General features: G+C 49.1%; 1 protein-coding gene and 1 long non-coding RNA gene across 4 annotated transcripts; one reads left to right on the top strand and one right to left on the bottom strand.

Moving 5' to 3' along the window:
* Positions 1-938: 938 nt before the first annotated feature.
* On the bottom strand, positions 939-6,905 carry LOC102547665 (spermatogenesis-associated protein 31D1-like). Of its 2 annotated transcripts, none has more exons than XM_017600759.3 (2): positions 6,774-6,905; positions 939-4,105 (listed from the first exon to the last, which is right to left on the bottom strand). In XM_017600759.3, the coding sequence occupies exon 2, from the start codon at positions 4,085-4,087 to the stop codon at positions 1,181-1,183; it is 2,907 nt and encodes a 968-aa protein (XP_017456248.2). In that variant the 5' UTR covers positions 4,088-4,105; positions 6,774-6,905; the 3' UTR covers positions 939-1,180. The 2 variants fall into 2 exon arrangements, with proteins under 2 accessions (XP_017456248.2, XP_038952172.1); XM_039096244.2 differs by lacking the exon at positions 6,774-6,905 and adding an exon at positions 6,572-6,708.
* LOC134482660 (uncharacterized) lies at positions 6,733-10,913 on the top strand. Of its 2 annotated transcripts, none has more exons than XR_010059028.1 (2): positions 6,733-6,864; positions 10,750-10,913. It is a non-coding gene; the product is annotated as an uncharacterized LOC134482660 (long non-coding RNA). The 2 variants fall into 2 exon arrangements; XR_010059029.1 differs by having other exon boundaries at positions 6,778-6,916.
* Positions 10,914-13,038: the final 2,125 nt, after the last annotated feature.

Raw genomic sequence — 13,038 nt, 5'->3', positions numbered from 1 at the left:
AAGTCTTGTGCAGATCCCTGTGGACCTGGGCTGCTCTCGGTCTTGGTCAGAGAAGCCTCCCTTGACAATGGGCAGCAGTCGGTCCACATAGAGACACAGAGCTGGGCAAGGTGCGGAGAATAAGAGACAAGAGCTTAGCCCTACACGGGCTACAGCAGCCACCACACCAAGGCTCAGGGACATCAGGGAAAAGAGTGAGGTGTTACCTGTGCAAAGCCCTATACAAGATCAGGTCAGCCATGATCCCACCATAGGTGGGGTAGACAATATCCATGCCCTACCCCATACCGAAGGGCTCTTGGCAGTGGGTAATTGCCATGTTGGGGGGGGGCAACTTTATGTGTAAGTATGTAGCTGGGGGTGGGGGAAGAGCCACCTTTTAAGAGACGTATTTATGTATAAGTATGTATGTCTCCGTGTCTGTCAGCGGTGTGTGAGTGCCCACAGAGGTCAGAAGTCACTCTTCCCGAAGCTGGAGTTACATGTGTTTATCATCTGCCTGCTGTTGTGATAGGAATCCATCTTGGGTCCTCTGGATGAGCAACAAACACTTAGCCACCAAGTCATCCCTTTTTGAAGGTGTGGTCATTAGTAGGTTCTGCATGCTCCAAAGGACGGTCTCATCCCGTCCATACATGGGTAGCACTCACTGACCCTAGTGGGTTCTATATAAAAGATGTGAAGTTGGGAGGGGCTGTGTGTTGGGCGAGACACTGGGGAAGGATGTTGGAATAAATATATTCTATTATATACATGCATGAAACACCCCCCGAAAGAAAGCAATGTTTTATAAACCAGTGTAATCAAAGGCTCCAGAACTAAGCGGGGAAAGTCATTGTCAAGCACCCTTGCAAGGGACTAGACATCTATTTTTAATGGACCCCCCCCCCCCCTTTCACGACCCAGGTCCGCAGGTCAAGACACTGAGCACTCCAAACTATCAGAAAAAAAAAACATTTATTCTTGGTTTTGTTAAATAGATTAATTCTCATCACAGGGTGTATGGCTCTGAAAGTATTTTCAAAAAAAAAAAAAAAAACAAAAACAAAAACAAAACTTTAAACAAAGACTAGATTCCATCGTGGGAGCTTTTTTCCTTCACCCTTTCTACAGAAGGTTCAGGTGAAAAGTCACCATGCCTGTGGCAGATGTGGGGAGCGGGGGGGTATAGGACGTACCTTCATGCGAGGGGAGCCTGAACAGAACTAAGGTTCTCTGGAGCCGAGGGAGAGTGCTCAAAAGATACATGTTGCGGTCTCCGTCTAAGGCTCATCTCATGACTTGGATCAGGGGTGATGGCTGTCTGGGGACAGGAGCAGTTATTTGCTTCTTCTTTATGAAGGGCAGCAGCAGCCCCAAGGTTGGAAGGTTGTCCCTTGAGCTCTGGCTGAGCCGACAGGGTCTTCTGGCTCCATTCCAGGAACTCAGATTTCTGTCCACACAACAGCTTATCTTCCAGGAGTTTCCCAAGGGACGCCATGAGCTCGTGGGCTTCAGGGGGCCCACAGCTCATAAAGAGAGCCCTGTCTTTCTCCGATCTATGTCTTGTACTGTCTTTGCTGGAATAAAGCCACTGAAAAAATTGTCCTATCTTTTTTCTGAAGTAACTGGCAGGGGGATGTTCCTTCCTGTCTGATTTCTCCTTCATGGGTTGGCTCTTCTTTCTTGCTTTGGATGTCTCTAATTCCTGAGGGTCATGTCTATCATTTTCTTTCCTGAAGACTGGCAACGCTGGTGTGAAATTCTTTAGGATCTGTTTGAAGACCCTGGGCTCCTGCCATGGAGCCACACTGATTCCTGCGTTATACATGTGGCCTTGCACGTCCCTGAGAATGGAGAGGTCTACACTGGACGCAGTGTTGGAAGAAGAAGGTGAGTAGCCGGAGAAGCTGTCTGTGGCAAAGGATGACCTGCTCCCCCAGCCTTCAGGCTGGCTTTGCGGCTGATCCTCCAACGTCGACCTTAGCTCCTTAAACAGCTCTTCCTTAAAGTCCAACACTGTTGGATCTTCAGGAACTGATGTCCTTGATGGGTCCTGCCCCTTGGCCACTGTAGAGCTCGGTTTACTCACATCTTCATACTTCTTCACGGAACTTTCCGAATTGGTGCTAGAAGAAGACCCTGACAGAACAGCACTCACCTCCCGGGCCTTGAGTCTCTCCTTGAGCATGTCGGGTGTCACCATGTACTTTGGATGCAGTTCTACACTCTGTTTGCTAGAGGAGTGTAGATGAGAAGAACATGCCACCTCATCCTCTGATTCAGACCTAGCCACTTCTTCCTTTGTGGGCTGACCCTGTATGGGGCAGCCTTGTAGGGAGGCCTCGCTCTGATTCACGTCCAGGTCTCTGGACCTGTAATTCTGAACCATCTGGACTGTCTCTGTAACCTCAGAGGCAGGGCCAGAGACCGACCGCCTCAGGGACCCCTCTCCTTCAGGGTCTACGTGTGAGAGGGTGAGAGAGTGGTCTGCGGTAAGGACTGAGTCTCCATGGAGAGGGTCAAAGCTTCCCCTGAAGGGACTGGGAAAGTTACTTTTCAAATCCAGGCCAGGAATACTGCTTAACGACAAGGGGAGATCAAACTGTGGAAGGGGCCATGTCTTTGCTTCTCTCAAAATATAGAATTTTATGGATTCAATAACCTTGATAGGGAGGCCCCACTGCTGACTCACGCGGAACCTTATGAGATGGGCTTCCAGCATCTTCTGGGTCTTGAGATCAAGAAAAGATATTTCTGGAAGAGTGGTATCGCAGTGGATCTTTCCCGGGGGTGAGCTCCAGAGAGATGCGTCTTCAGCCAGCCATGAGCAGCACACCACGATGGGGATCCGATTCATAGTGATCTGCCAGTACTTCCTGCTCATGTGTAACCTCAGGATGCTTCTCGTGTATCTTTGGTCCAAGTTCTTCCTTGAGATGCTAAACCGTCCGTTTTCCAAGCCAGTCCTTGGGTGACATGCCAATTCCCCCTCTGTCTCAGGGATAGCCTTGTCCAGTATATAACATCCTGAGATCACTTGTGGGCAGTCTAATGGGCATTTTCCTAGGATTTGGCCGAGGTTCTTGGCTACATCCTTTCTTAGCTGTGGCTTCATGGGAACCCTCACACAAAAATTTTCCAAGTGACTTAGTTCTCCAGGCCTGGGGTCAGCGCAGATATTGCCCCACTGTGCACAGCACTGAGGCCTAGCGCATTTGTAGCCATGGGAAGGTGCTTCGGTTGGTTTGAACTGAGCGTCCATCACTTCCAGCGTTCCTGTCCCATCACAAGGTGCGAAGCAACAGAGTGGGATTAGGTTGTTTGATCCATAAGGGTCCACGTTGTTCTGATGTTCACTGCTCAAATGAAAAAGGCCAGACCCAGGGATGGAGACACAGGCCTGGGGAGGCTGGCTGCCCAGGGGGAAACCGTGAACCGGAAGAAAGGTGGTTTCATATTGCTGGCATTCAGGGACCAAATCCCACAAACAGCCCTGAGGATTCTGCAGAAAGTGGCATTGTAAGTGTCCTTTCCTGCTTAGGGCGTTGGAGACAGGCTTGCTCTGTGGTATCTGGAGGTAACTATCCCCTCCACAGGGTATAGCTGGCAACACCATGGCAGACAGTGGGGATTGCGTGTGGGCCTGGGGCTTTCCCTCAGAAAGAGTCAGAGGCTGGGGAGCTAACTTAGGAAAAGGTTGAGGTTGGACCAAGGTGAGGGACTGGGGAAGGGCTTGGAGACCATGACTCAGGACTGGGGCTGTAGCAGCCTTACAGACCCCATTGAACAACACGAGGCAAGGCTCTGGTGAGTAGCTGCTCACGGGGACCAGGAGAGTAGTCATGATGGACTCGCTGTGCAGGGAGGGGAGACCCCAGAAGAGCTGGCTGTGTTTCTGGCTCAGGTCCCCCTCTGGGATCTTCACACACAGGAGCTGCTCAGAAGCCCCAAACTGCTTTTGCTTCCCGTTTGGCTTCAAGCCGATTTTCGGGACCTGGGTGGCAGTCGGACCTGGCAAGTTCCACAGGGCTGTGAGCTGGCATTCTGACCTCTTGGGATCGGGAAAAGGGTCATCCAGCGTCTGGAGAGCCATTTTCTTTTTCATCCGTCTCTTCAAGAGCTCCTGTAGGTGAAGACCGAGGAGGGAAGGAAATTGGGCCTGCTCCCCCTTACAAGGCATCATACAACCCCATACCCAGGAAAGCTTTCTCCTGCTGAGAACTAGTGTGGCGAGATGTGCGTTCTGCTGAGGAGGGCCATGGAACAGCAATAAGGGTTGATCTACGTACTGGAGACAAGGTGACCACAAGGCGACCTGGTTGGGTCACAGGATCATCCTTTCTAGTGTAAAGCATCCCCAGGGATGAAGCTATGCGCAGCTGGGGCAGGGAATGGTCACGTGGAATTTGACATCCAAGGGAGGACTAGGTCCTAGCATTGGGGCGCTACCCAGTGAAAATGAAAGCTAGCCCCCGGCCCTGCAAGGGTGGAGGGGAGGGTGGGAAAAGGTCCAGGCAGAGGGGCTTAGATTAGGTTCCCAGAGAGGGGCCGGGGACATTGAGAACAGTCACAAGAGCTACAGAAGCCAAAGGGACCAGAGATGGGGCGGTATGTACTGGCGATGCGGGCCAAGCAGGCGGCTGACCTCAGCGGGATGCACTAGTTACTATAAGTAGCTGCCATCATGATGCCCACACATGGGGCTTCAAAGCCCCTGTAAAGACCAATACAAGGAACAGACAGCCATGTGGCCAACCTCATCTAGGATCACCCGAGGCCTGCCATGGTCTGTCACATGTCTGGCCTAAGAAAAGCCAAGTTTCTACAAAGCTCATGTCCTCTTGCGCATTCCATCGACTATCAAGGCCGAAGGGAAATAGTGGAATCACCTTCCAGAACAGGGAACTTCTTCCCTTCTTCTGTTTCTCTCTGGAAAGTTCTCCAAACTGGAGAAAGCAAGAAGAGCAGTTTGTAGGTCACTGTGCTTGCTAATCTCAAATGCCAGTTTGGTGGGGCTTATAAGCCTTAGAAATATGGCTGTGAGCTTAATGAGATTGGAAACCCATCACAAAATGGCAGCACTGGTCAACAGGATGGGGTCCTGGACTTCCTTAATGCCCAGGAGAAAGCCAACCTTCATGGATCACCGCCCCCTGACTACAGGTGTAATGTAACGAGACGCCTCACGTTCCTGCCGCCACGGTTTCCCCACCAGGACAGAGTGTATCCTTGAACTATAAACCAAAGCAAACTCTTACTAAATGGCTTTGGTCAGGGCATTGCATTGTGGGAACAGTAAACACGGCTAATACAGAAATGAAGGTTGAGACACTAAGATTCTACAAGAGTCCTCTTATGGGAAACGAGATATCTGAGTGCCCAGGAGCACAGCATTTTACACGATGTCAGGAGACAGAAGTCATGACTTTAAGCAACCAGTGGGCCGTCTTAAACTTCTCTCGGCGAACAAGGAGAAGGGCCCAAGTGCCCTGGTCGTCCTTAACAACTGCTTCACACTGGTTTCTGTATTAGCCACTTCTCTGTTGCTGTGATAAAATACCATGACCTGGGGTTGGGGATTTAGCTCAGTGGTAGAGCCTTGGCCCTGGGTTTGGTCCCCAGCTTCAAAAAAAAAAAAAAAAAAAAAAAAAAAAACCGTGACCAAAGCAACTTGTAGAAGAAAGGATGGATTTGGGTTTACAGTACCAAGAATACTGATAGCAGGCCAATAGATATGGTGGTAGGAGCAGCGGAGAACCCACGTCTCGAGCCTCATGCAGGAAGCAGAGGGAGCAAACTTGAAACGGTGTGTGTCTTTAAGCCCTCACAGCTCGTCCCCAGTGGTATCTTCAACAAGGCTACACCTCTGGGGTCTCACCCAAAGCATCGCTACCAGTTAGAGACCAGGCATTTAAATGCCCGAGACTATGGGGACATCTCACTTAAACCAGCACATCCCAAGAGCCAGCGCTGGGAGAAATGCACCAGGTGTGACTCTGTAAGCCACTTCTGAGAGCTGTGTCCTGAGAGGAACTGGGTCTGGCAAATGACGTCATCGGACCGTGCACCCGGGATCTCGGGAGGGGGCTCCTTGAGGGGCTCAGGTGGAACGGGGAGAGTGATGGCTTTAATGGCACCCATTGTTGTTCTCTTGGCTCTGCCCTGTACTAAGAACGAAAGAACGAGAAAGAAGTGACTTTTCCCTGCTTCTCTTGGACTTCTAATATCCAAGGACTTCAAAAAAATAAATCTCCTGTCCTAACTTTGAAAGAGAATCATTTTCAATTGTTCTTTGGGAGACTAAAGGAAGAGTTTGTGACATCATAATGGATGCTCTCAGCCCCAAGCACAGACTCAGGCCAGCAGCCAGAGCTCAGCACCTCGGAAAGCTCCGAGTCTAGGGACAAAGCTTAGGGTTTTGCTCAGAGGCCCTCAGGGGGCTCTCCTGCAGCCCAGCTTAGGGAAGGCCTGGTGAAGGAGTTTGAGAGATGGAACAGGGAAGACGTGAGAGTCAGGAGACACTGCTCTTCAGAGAACCCAAGCCAAGCCAATGAGACCAAGAATCAGTGCTCAGCCCTAGATCACGGACCTTTCGGTTACACCCAGAGGTGACTGTGGGCCCAGATGGAAACCTTGGTCCTTCTTGGATCTGCACGCTGCCAGATCTCATGCCCTAGGGAAGCAGCGTTCTCTTCTCTCCTCAGCATCCCACTTCAGACATTGTTGTGAGACAAACACTAAACTCACCCAACCAAGACTCGCTTCAGGGAGCCCACCGTCCGGTGCCTCACCTTTCTGAGGTCTTGCAGTTTCCACAGCGATAAAATGAAGTCAGTATGAGGTGTGACAGGCACAGGAGAAGCAGCTCCTGCACTCAGGAAGGTACAGTGGGCCCGTGTCCAAGAGCATTGAGCCAAAGCTGGACCACGATTCCGTAAGCGCTACTCAGAATGGAGAGAACCTTCCGCATAGTGTGACTCGCACAGCTGCCTTGGGCTCTGAGGTTGTGTGGGCCTCACTGTCAGCAGCAGCGCTGCATCACAGAGCAGGGAGGAGTCATAGAGGGTTTGTGAGGGCGGGGAGGAGGGTGAGCCTGATACCACCCCACTTCCAAGTCCCAGCGGAGCCCGCTGCCCGAGCCTGCTGCTCTACTCCCATTCTGCTCCCTGTATGCTCCCTCTCTGGCCAGGGTCACAGTGTGTGTGTGTGTGTGTGTGTGTGTGTGTGTGTGTGTGAGTGTGTGTGTGAGTGTGTGTGTGTATCACTGTGTATCTGTGTGTGTCAGTGTGTGTGTATGTGTATGTGTGTGTCTGTGTGTGTGTATGTGTATCTGTGTTTGTCTGTATGTGTGTGTGTATCACTGTGTATCTGTGTGTGTCAGTGTGTGTGTATGTGTATCTGTGTGTGTGAGAGTATGTGTGTATCACTGTGTATCTGTGTGTGTCAGTGTGTGTGTATGTGTATCTGTGTGTGTGTGAGTATGTGTGTATCACTGTGTATCTGTGTGTGTCAGTGTGTATGTGTATCTGTGTGTGTCTGTGTGTGTATTACTGTGTATCTGTGTATACTCTGTGTCTGTGTGTATCTGTGTGTGTGTCTCTATGAGTAGTTTGTGTGTATCTGTGTGTGTGTCTGAGTGTAGTTTGTGTGTATCTGTGTGTGTGCATGTGTGTCTGTATCTGTGTGTGTATGTTTATCTGTGTCTATGTGTCTGTGTGCATATTTGTGTGTGTCTGTGTGTGTATGTATTTGTGTGTTTGTGTGTGTGTCTGTGTGTGTGTATCTGTATGTTTCTGTATCTTTGTGTGTGTCTGTGTGAGTGTGTGTCTGTGTGTCTGTGTATGTTTCTGTATCTGTGTCTGTGTGTGTGAGTGTGTCTGTATCTGTGTGTGTGTCTGTGTGAGTATGTGTGTCTGTGAGTGTGTGTCTGTGTGAATGTGTGTGCCTGTGTGAGTGTATGTCTCTCTGTGTGTGTCTGTGAATGTTTCTGTATCTGTGTGTGTGTGTCTGTGTGAGTGTATGTGTCTGTGTGAGTGTCTCTGTGTGTATGTGTGTATGAGTGTGTGTGTCTGTGTATCTGTATGTCTGTGTGTGTGTATCTGTGTGTCAGTGTGTTTGTGTGTCAGTGTGTGTGTATCTGTGTGTATGTGTGTGTCAGTGTGTGTGTTTGTGTGTGTGTGTTTGTGTGTGTGTGTTTGTGTGTGTGAGTATGTGTGTCTGTGTATCTGTATGCCTGTGTGTATCTGTTTGTCAGTGTGTGTGTGTGTATCTGTGTGTGAGTGTGTGTCTGGTTTCACCTCAGCCCCCTTACAGTTTTGCTGCTCTCAATTATGATGTCCACCAGCCTGCCTGGAATGCTTTTGGCTGCATTTTTAGTCTCTGGCACAAAAGTATCCAGTACATGTCACATATGCAGTGGCTTCTTCTCACTCAGTAGGAAGAAAACTTCCTTTATACTTTCATAAGTGTTGATGAGGACACTTGCATGTTCCTGACAGGACTTCACATCCTTAATCAGGAGACTCAGATCATCAAACTCTATAAAACACGGGCCATACTAAATGGATACAGTTGTGTTGTCAAGCTTTCTTTGGTATAATTTTACTCATTTTTCCGAAATTAGTGAAACTTCAAGTGGACAGAGAGTGAGTTACATCCACACTCACAGACACACACAGAGATAGACACAGAGGCACACACACAAACAGACACAGACACAGACACACACATACAGATACACAGACAGACGCAGACACATAGACACAGAGACACATGCAGACATATACACAGACATGCAGATACACACAGACATACATAGACACACACTGACACACATGCACAGACACAAACAGACATGTACACACACACACACATACACACACACACACACACACACACACACACAAGCTTACTCTCACAAATCAGTGTACTGTTCTTGTGTGAGCAGAGTCCGGCTTTCCTCCCTTTGTTTCTCCCACATACATCATTGTTTTGACCCTGATTTCTCCATGCTTAGAGCATCCCTGGCCATGCCAGTGATTGCATAGGTGGGCCATGATCCCCTCATGGGGCTGATCGACAATACACCCTTGGGGTAAGTCCCCATGTCCTTGGTGATAGAGAGGACCCAGGATTGCCAACGCCAGAGAAGAACCTGGGTTGAGGATTCTCACTGATTATTTCTAAAATATACTTGCTACAATCGCTTGGTAATGTCCCCACCCCCAAAACGGAAGAGTCTGTCACATGGTATCCAAGCTACATCTCTTCTCAGGGTTAAATAAACCCAAGAGTGCATGACCCACACCCCACCTACCCCTGCTCTAGACGCTCTCTTCTATCTGCTGTTCTCCAGCTCCTTTCTCATGCCCCCCCCCCCTAAACTCTACACCTGTTACTTCACTCTCTTAAGTGCATGCCTCTTCCTACCTCTCCTGTGAGGGATAGAATCCAAGTGAAGCAGAGCCCTGTCAGCTAAGCACACACGTCTTAGAGGACAAGCTCCCCTCCCTTGGCTTGCAACCTTGGCCAAGTCTTCATGTAGAACCTAGGAGAGAGATATAGACACTTGGAGGTCACAGACTTGTGTGGGGAGGGGCACACAGCTAGGTTGAAGAATTGTGTTCCACAGAGGCCAGAGCTTCAAGCCTGAAAAGGAAGTGCAGCCCCTCCACGGCTGCAAACATATGTGCAGGGAGACCCAGGTCCAGCCCATGTCTGCTCTTTGGTTGGTGGTTCAGTTTCTGAGAGCCCCCGAGGGTCCAGGTTAGTTGACTCTGTTGGTCTTCCTGTGGAGTTCTTGTCCCTTTCTGGGCCCCCAACCTTCCCCCAACTCCTCTGTAAGAACCCCAAAGCTCCATCCAATGCTTGACTGTGGGTCTCTGTGTCTGTCTGAGAATATGACTTCCATGTAAACTATTGGCTAATTTGGGAAGCGGGGTTGTTTTGCATGTTCTAGCATCTGCTGTGTTCAGAAACGGTTGCTTGTTTTTAACCCTGGCATCTTCTCTGCACTCCTGTTTTTGAAGCCTGTACTGGGACTTCTGCCCTATTGGAACCTGGGCCAATAGGCACACACATCCCAGTGAACTGTGGGCTGCTTTCTCTCCTGGAAGCACAGTCAGTTTAAGACTTGGGTGTGTTCAGAGCAGGACATTTTAGGGCCTCACAAAGAGCAGCAGAATACCCTGTCACCTCCCATAGCGTCTCCCTGATGACCTACATTGCCACCAAGAAGTCTCCTCCTAAATTTCCCCACACACTTGCTCACATGTCTTCAGAGAGAAGTGTTTCCACAACACTCGGCTAGAGGACACACTACTTTGCCATTCTTAGATACCGTGTTCTTGGTTTAGGATTCTCAGATATGCTTGGATTCCTGAGAACTTTGCTCAGTGTTCCCTCCCTCTCAGCCCATCCTGTGACTCTGGGTTAGGTCAAGAGGAAGTTATGATGTACAGACAGAGAAGCAGTCACCCACCCCACACACATACACATACACACATTAAAAAATTGTGTATGGGTGTTTTGCCTGGATGTCTGTCTGTCTGTGCCACACATGTATACCTGTTGTCTAGAGGGGCCAAAGAGGGTGTGAGATTTCCTGGAAATGGACCTCTGGGAAAGCAGCAAGTGCTCTTAACTCTTGACACACTCTCCAGCTGCTAGAAGGTTCTTTTTGCGTAAGCAGAGAATGCAAGCAAGTCTGGATGTGATGAGTTGACAAGACCTTTTTTTTTTTTTTTTTGTTTTTTGTTTTTGTCACAGACACTGCATGGTGGTAGAGTAACAGTGTGGCATACTTCTGCTGTAAGTAATATGTCGCTTGCCTTCTAAACGGAGAGTCTTGCAACTAAGAACAGAGTAAACTAAAAACATTTTGAATGCCTATCGTGCCAACATCAATAAAGGCTGTTGATTAGAAAGCAAAACCTGCAAGCTTTGTATGAAGAGTTAAAAAGTGTACGTACACTAACCCTTTCCGTCAAGGCTCAGGGATCTATCTGGAAGAGGGAGAGGAAAGACTGTAAGAGCCGGAGGTGATGGCAACCTGAGAAAGGTGCGCCTTCCAGTCTCGACAGGACTGCTGTACACACGGACTCTTGAGACTGCGGTACTACGCGTGAGACCGGCCCAGGTTCCAATAGGGCAGAAGTCCCAGTACAGCAGAGAAGGGGGCTGTAGGCAAACCTGTAGGATATCTCCCTAATGAGTATTGGCTCTGGGAGGCTCCAGTGCATTGTGGGAGTTACCACCCTGGGCTGCTGATCCTCGGCTCTATAAGAAAGCGACTGAACAAGTCACAAGGAGCAAGCCGGCAGGCCGCATCCTCCGTGGCCTCTGCCTCCTCCAGGTTCCTGACCTAGCCTTCCTCAACGGACCTGATTCAGGACACGTAAGCCAAATAAACTATTTCCTCCCAACGTTGTTTTTGGTTAGGGTGCTTTGTCACAGCGACAGTAGCCCTGAGATAGAAATTGGTACCAGATTTGCAGGCTATTGCTGGAACAGACCTGACCATATTGTTTTAGGGGAGGATTATAAGAAGGGCTTAGGAACTTCGTGCTTGGAAAGCCATGGGCTTTCAAAACTTGGTTAGTTGTCGTAGGAACCTGGAAGACTAGAGGGTAATGCTGGGCACTGCATAGCCGAGGGAGGACTGGCTTGTGATTTTTCAGAGGGAAGCAAAGGCCATTTAAATATTAAGGTATAAAAATCTGTGGTTTGAGTCAGCTCAGGCTTAAGAATCAGCTGTGACTCGTGAGGGAGCGGCTTTAGTGGCCCTTTCTGTTGCTGGAACAACCGATGCTGGTTTGTTAAGAGATTGATGATTGCGCAGCTGGGTCTTCACGTGGGACTCCCAAATTGGGAGCAGGGGCTGTCTCTGACGACACTGCCTGCCTTTGGATCCCTTCCCCTAACTGGGCTGCCTGGTCTAGCCTCGGTAGAAGAAAGTACGTCTAGTCTTAGTTCGACTTGATATGCCACGGCTGGGTGATATCCACTGGGGTGGAGGGGCTCCTCTTCTGAGGAGGGAGGGGAGCTGCCGGGAGAGGGAGGACTGGAACGGGAAGCTTCAACCCAGATGTAAACGAATAACTTGATTAATAAAACAAGAAAGAAAAAGGACCGAATTTTTAGAGATTTTGGCGTTTTACAGATTTTAGGTGTTTTGTTTTTGTTTTTTTTATTTAAAGGAGATTGAACTTTTTAAAAAAAATTTACTTATTCATATAAAAGTACACTTTAGCTGTCTTCAGACACACCAGAAGAGGGCATCTGATCTCATTACAGATGGTTGTGAGCCACCATGTGGTTGCTGGGATTTGAACTCAGGATCTCTGGAAGAGCAGTCGGTGCTCTTAACCACTGAGCCATCTCTCCAGCCCGGAGGTTGAACTTCTAAAGTGATTAAACTCACAGAGATTGTACAGTTTTTAAGATTGTGATGTGTTTTATATGATATTGATATTAATGAGACCAAATAAGAAAGAGAAAGGCTGGGGGCTGGAGAGATGGCTCAGTGGTTAAGAGCACCGACTGCTCTTCCAGAGGTCCTGAGTTCAATTCCCAGCAACCACATGGTGGCTCACAACCATCTGTTTTGGGATCAGATGCCCTCTCCTGGTGTGTCTGAAGATAGCTACAATGTATTCAAATATATAAGAATAAATAAATATTTAAAAAAAAAAAGAGAGAGGGGTTGGGGATTTAGCTCAGCGGTAGAGCGCCCTGCGTTCGGTCCCCAGCTCCGAAAAAAAGAAAGAAAAAAAAAAAGAAAGAGAAAGGTTATAGTTGAAAGGTGATGTGTTGCATGTCAACCAGACATAAAATCGTCAACTTGACACAAACCAGAGCCACCCCAAGAGATGGGAACCTCGACTGATAAAATGCCTCCATCACATTGGTCTACAGGCAAACCTGGGAAGCACTTTCTTGATTGATGGTGGGTGTGGGAGGGGCCAGCCCCGTGGGCGGCTCTGCCCCTGGACAGGTGTCCTGGGTTGTACCGAAAGGGAGCAGGCTAGCTAGCGAGCGGTGGGCGCGCTCCTCGGT

This window comes from Rattus norvegicus, chromosome 17, assembly GCF_036323735.1.
Source record: "Rattus norvegicus strain BN/NHsdMcwi chromosome 17, GRCr8, whole genome shotgun sequence".
Taxonomy (NCBI): Eukaryota; Metazoa; Chordata; class Mammalia; order Rodentia; family Muridae; genus Rattus; species Rattus norvegicus.
The sequence above is the reverse complement of the archived record's forward strand: the minus strand, read 5'-3'. Positions and strand labels throughout refer to the sequence as shown.

Bases quoted from the DNA above. Each gene is read 5' to 3' on its own strand.
- LOC102547665 (XM_039096244.2), bottom strand. From the start codon at position 6,652: ATGAGATCTGGCAGCGTGCAGATCCAAGAAGGACCAAGGTTTCCATCT. The intron at 4,106-6,571 runs GTCCGTGATCTA...CTTCACCTACAG, and splicing joins CCTCTGGGTGTAACCGAAAG to GAGCTCTTGAAGAGACGGAT.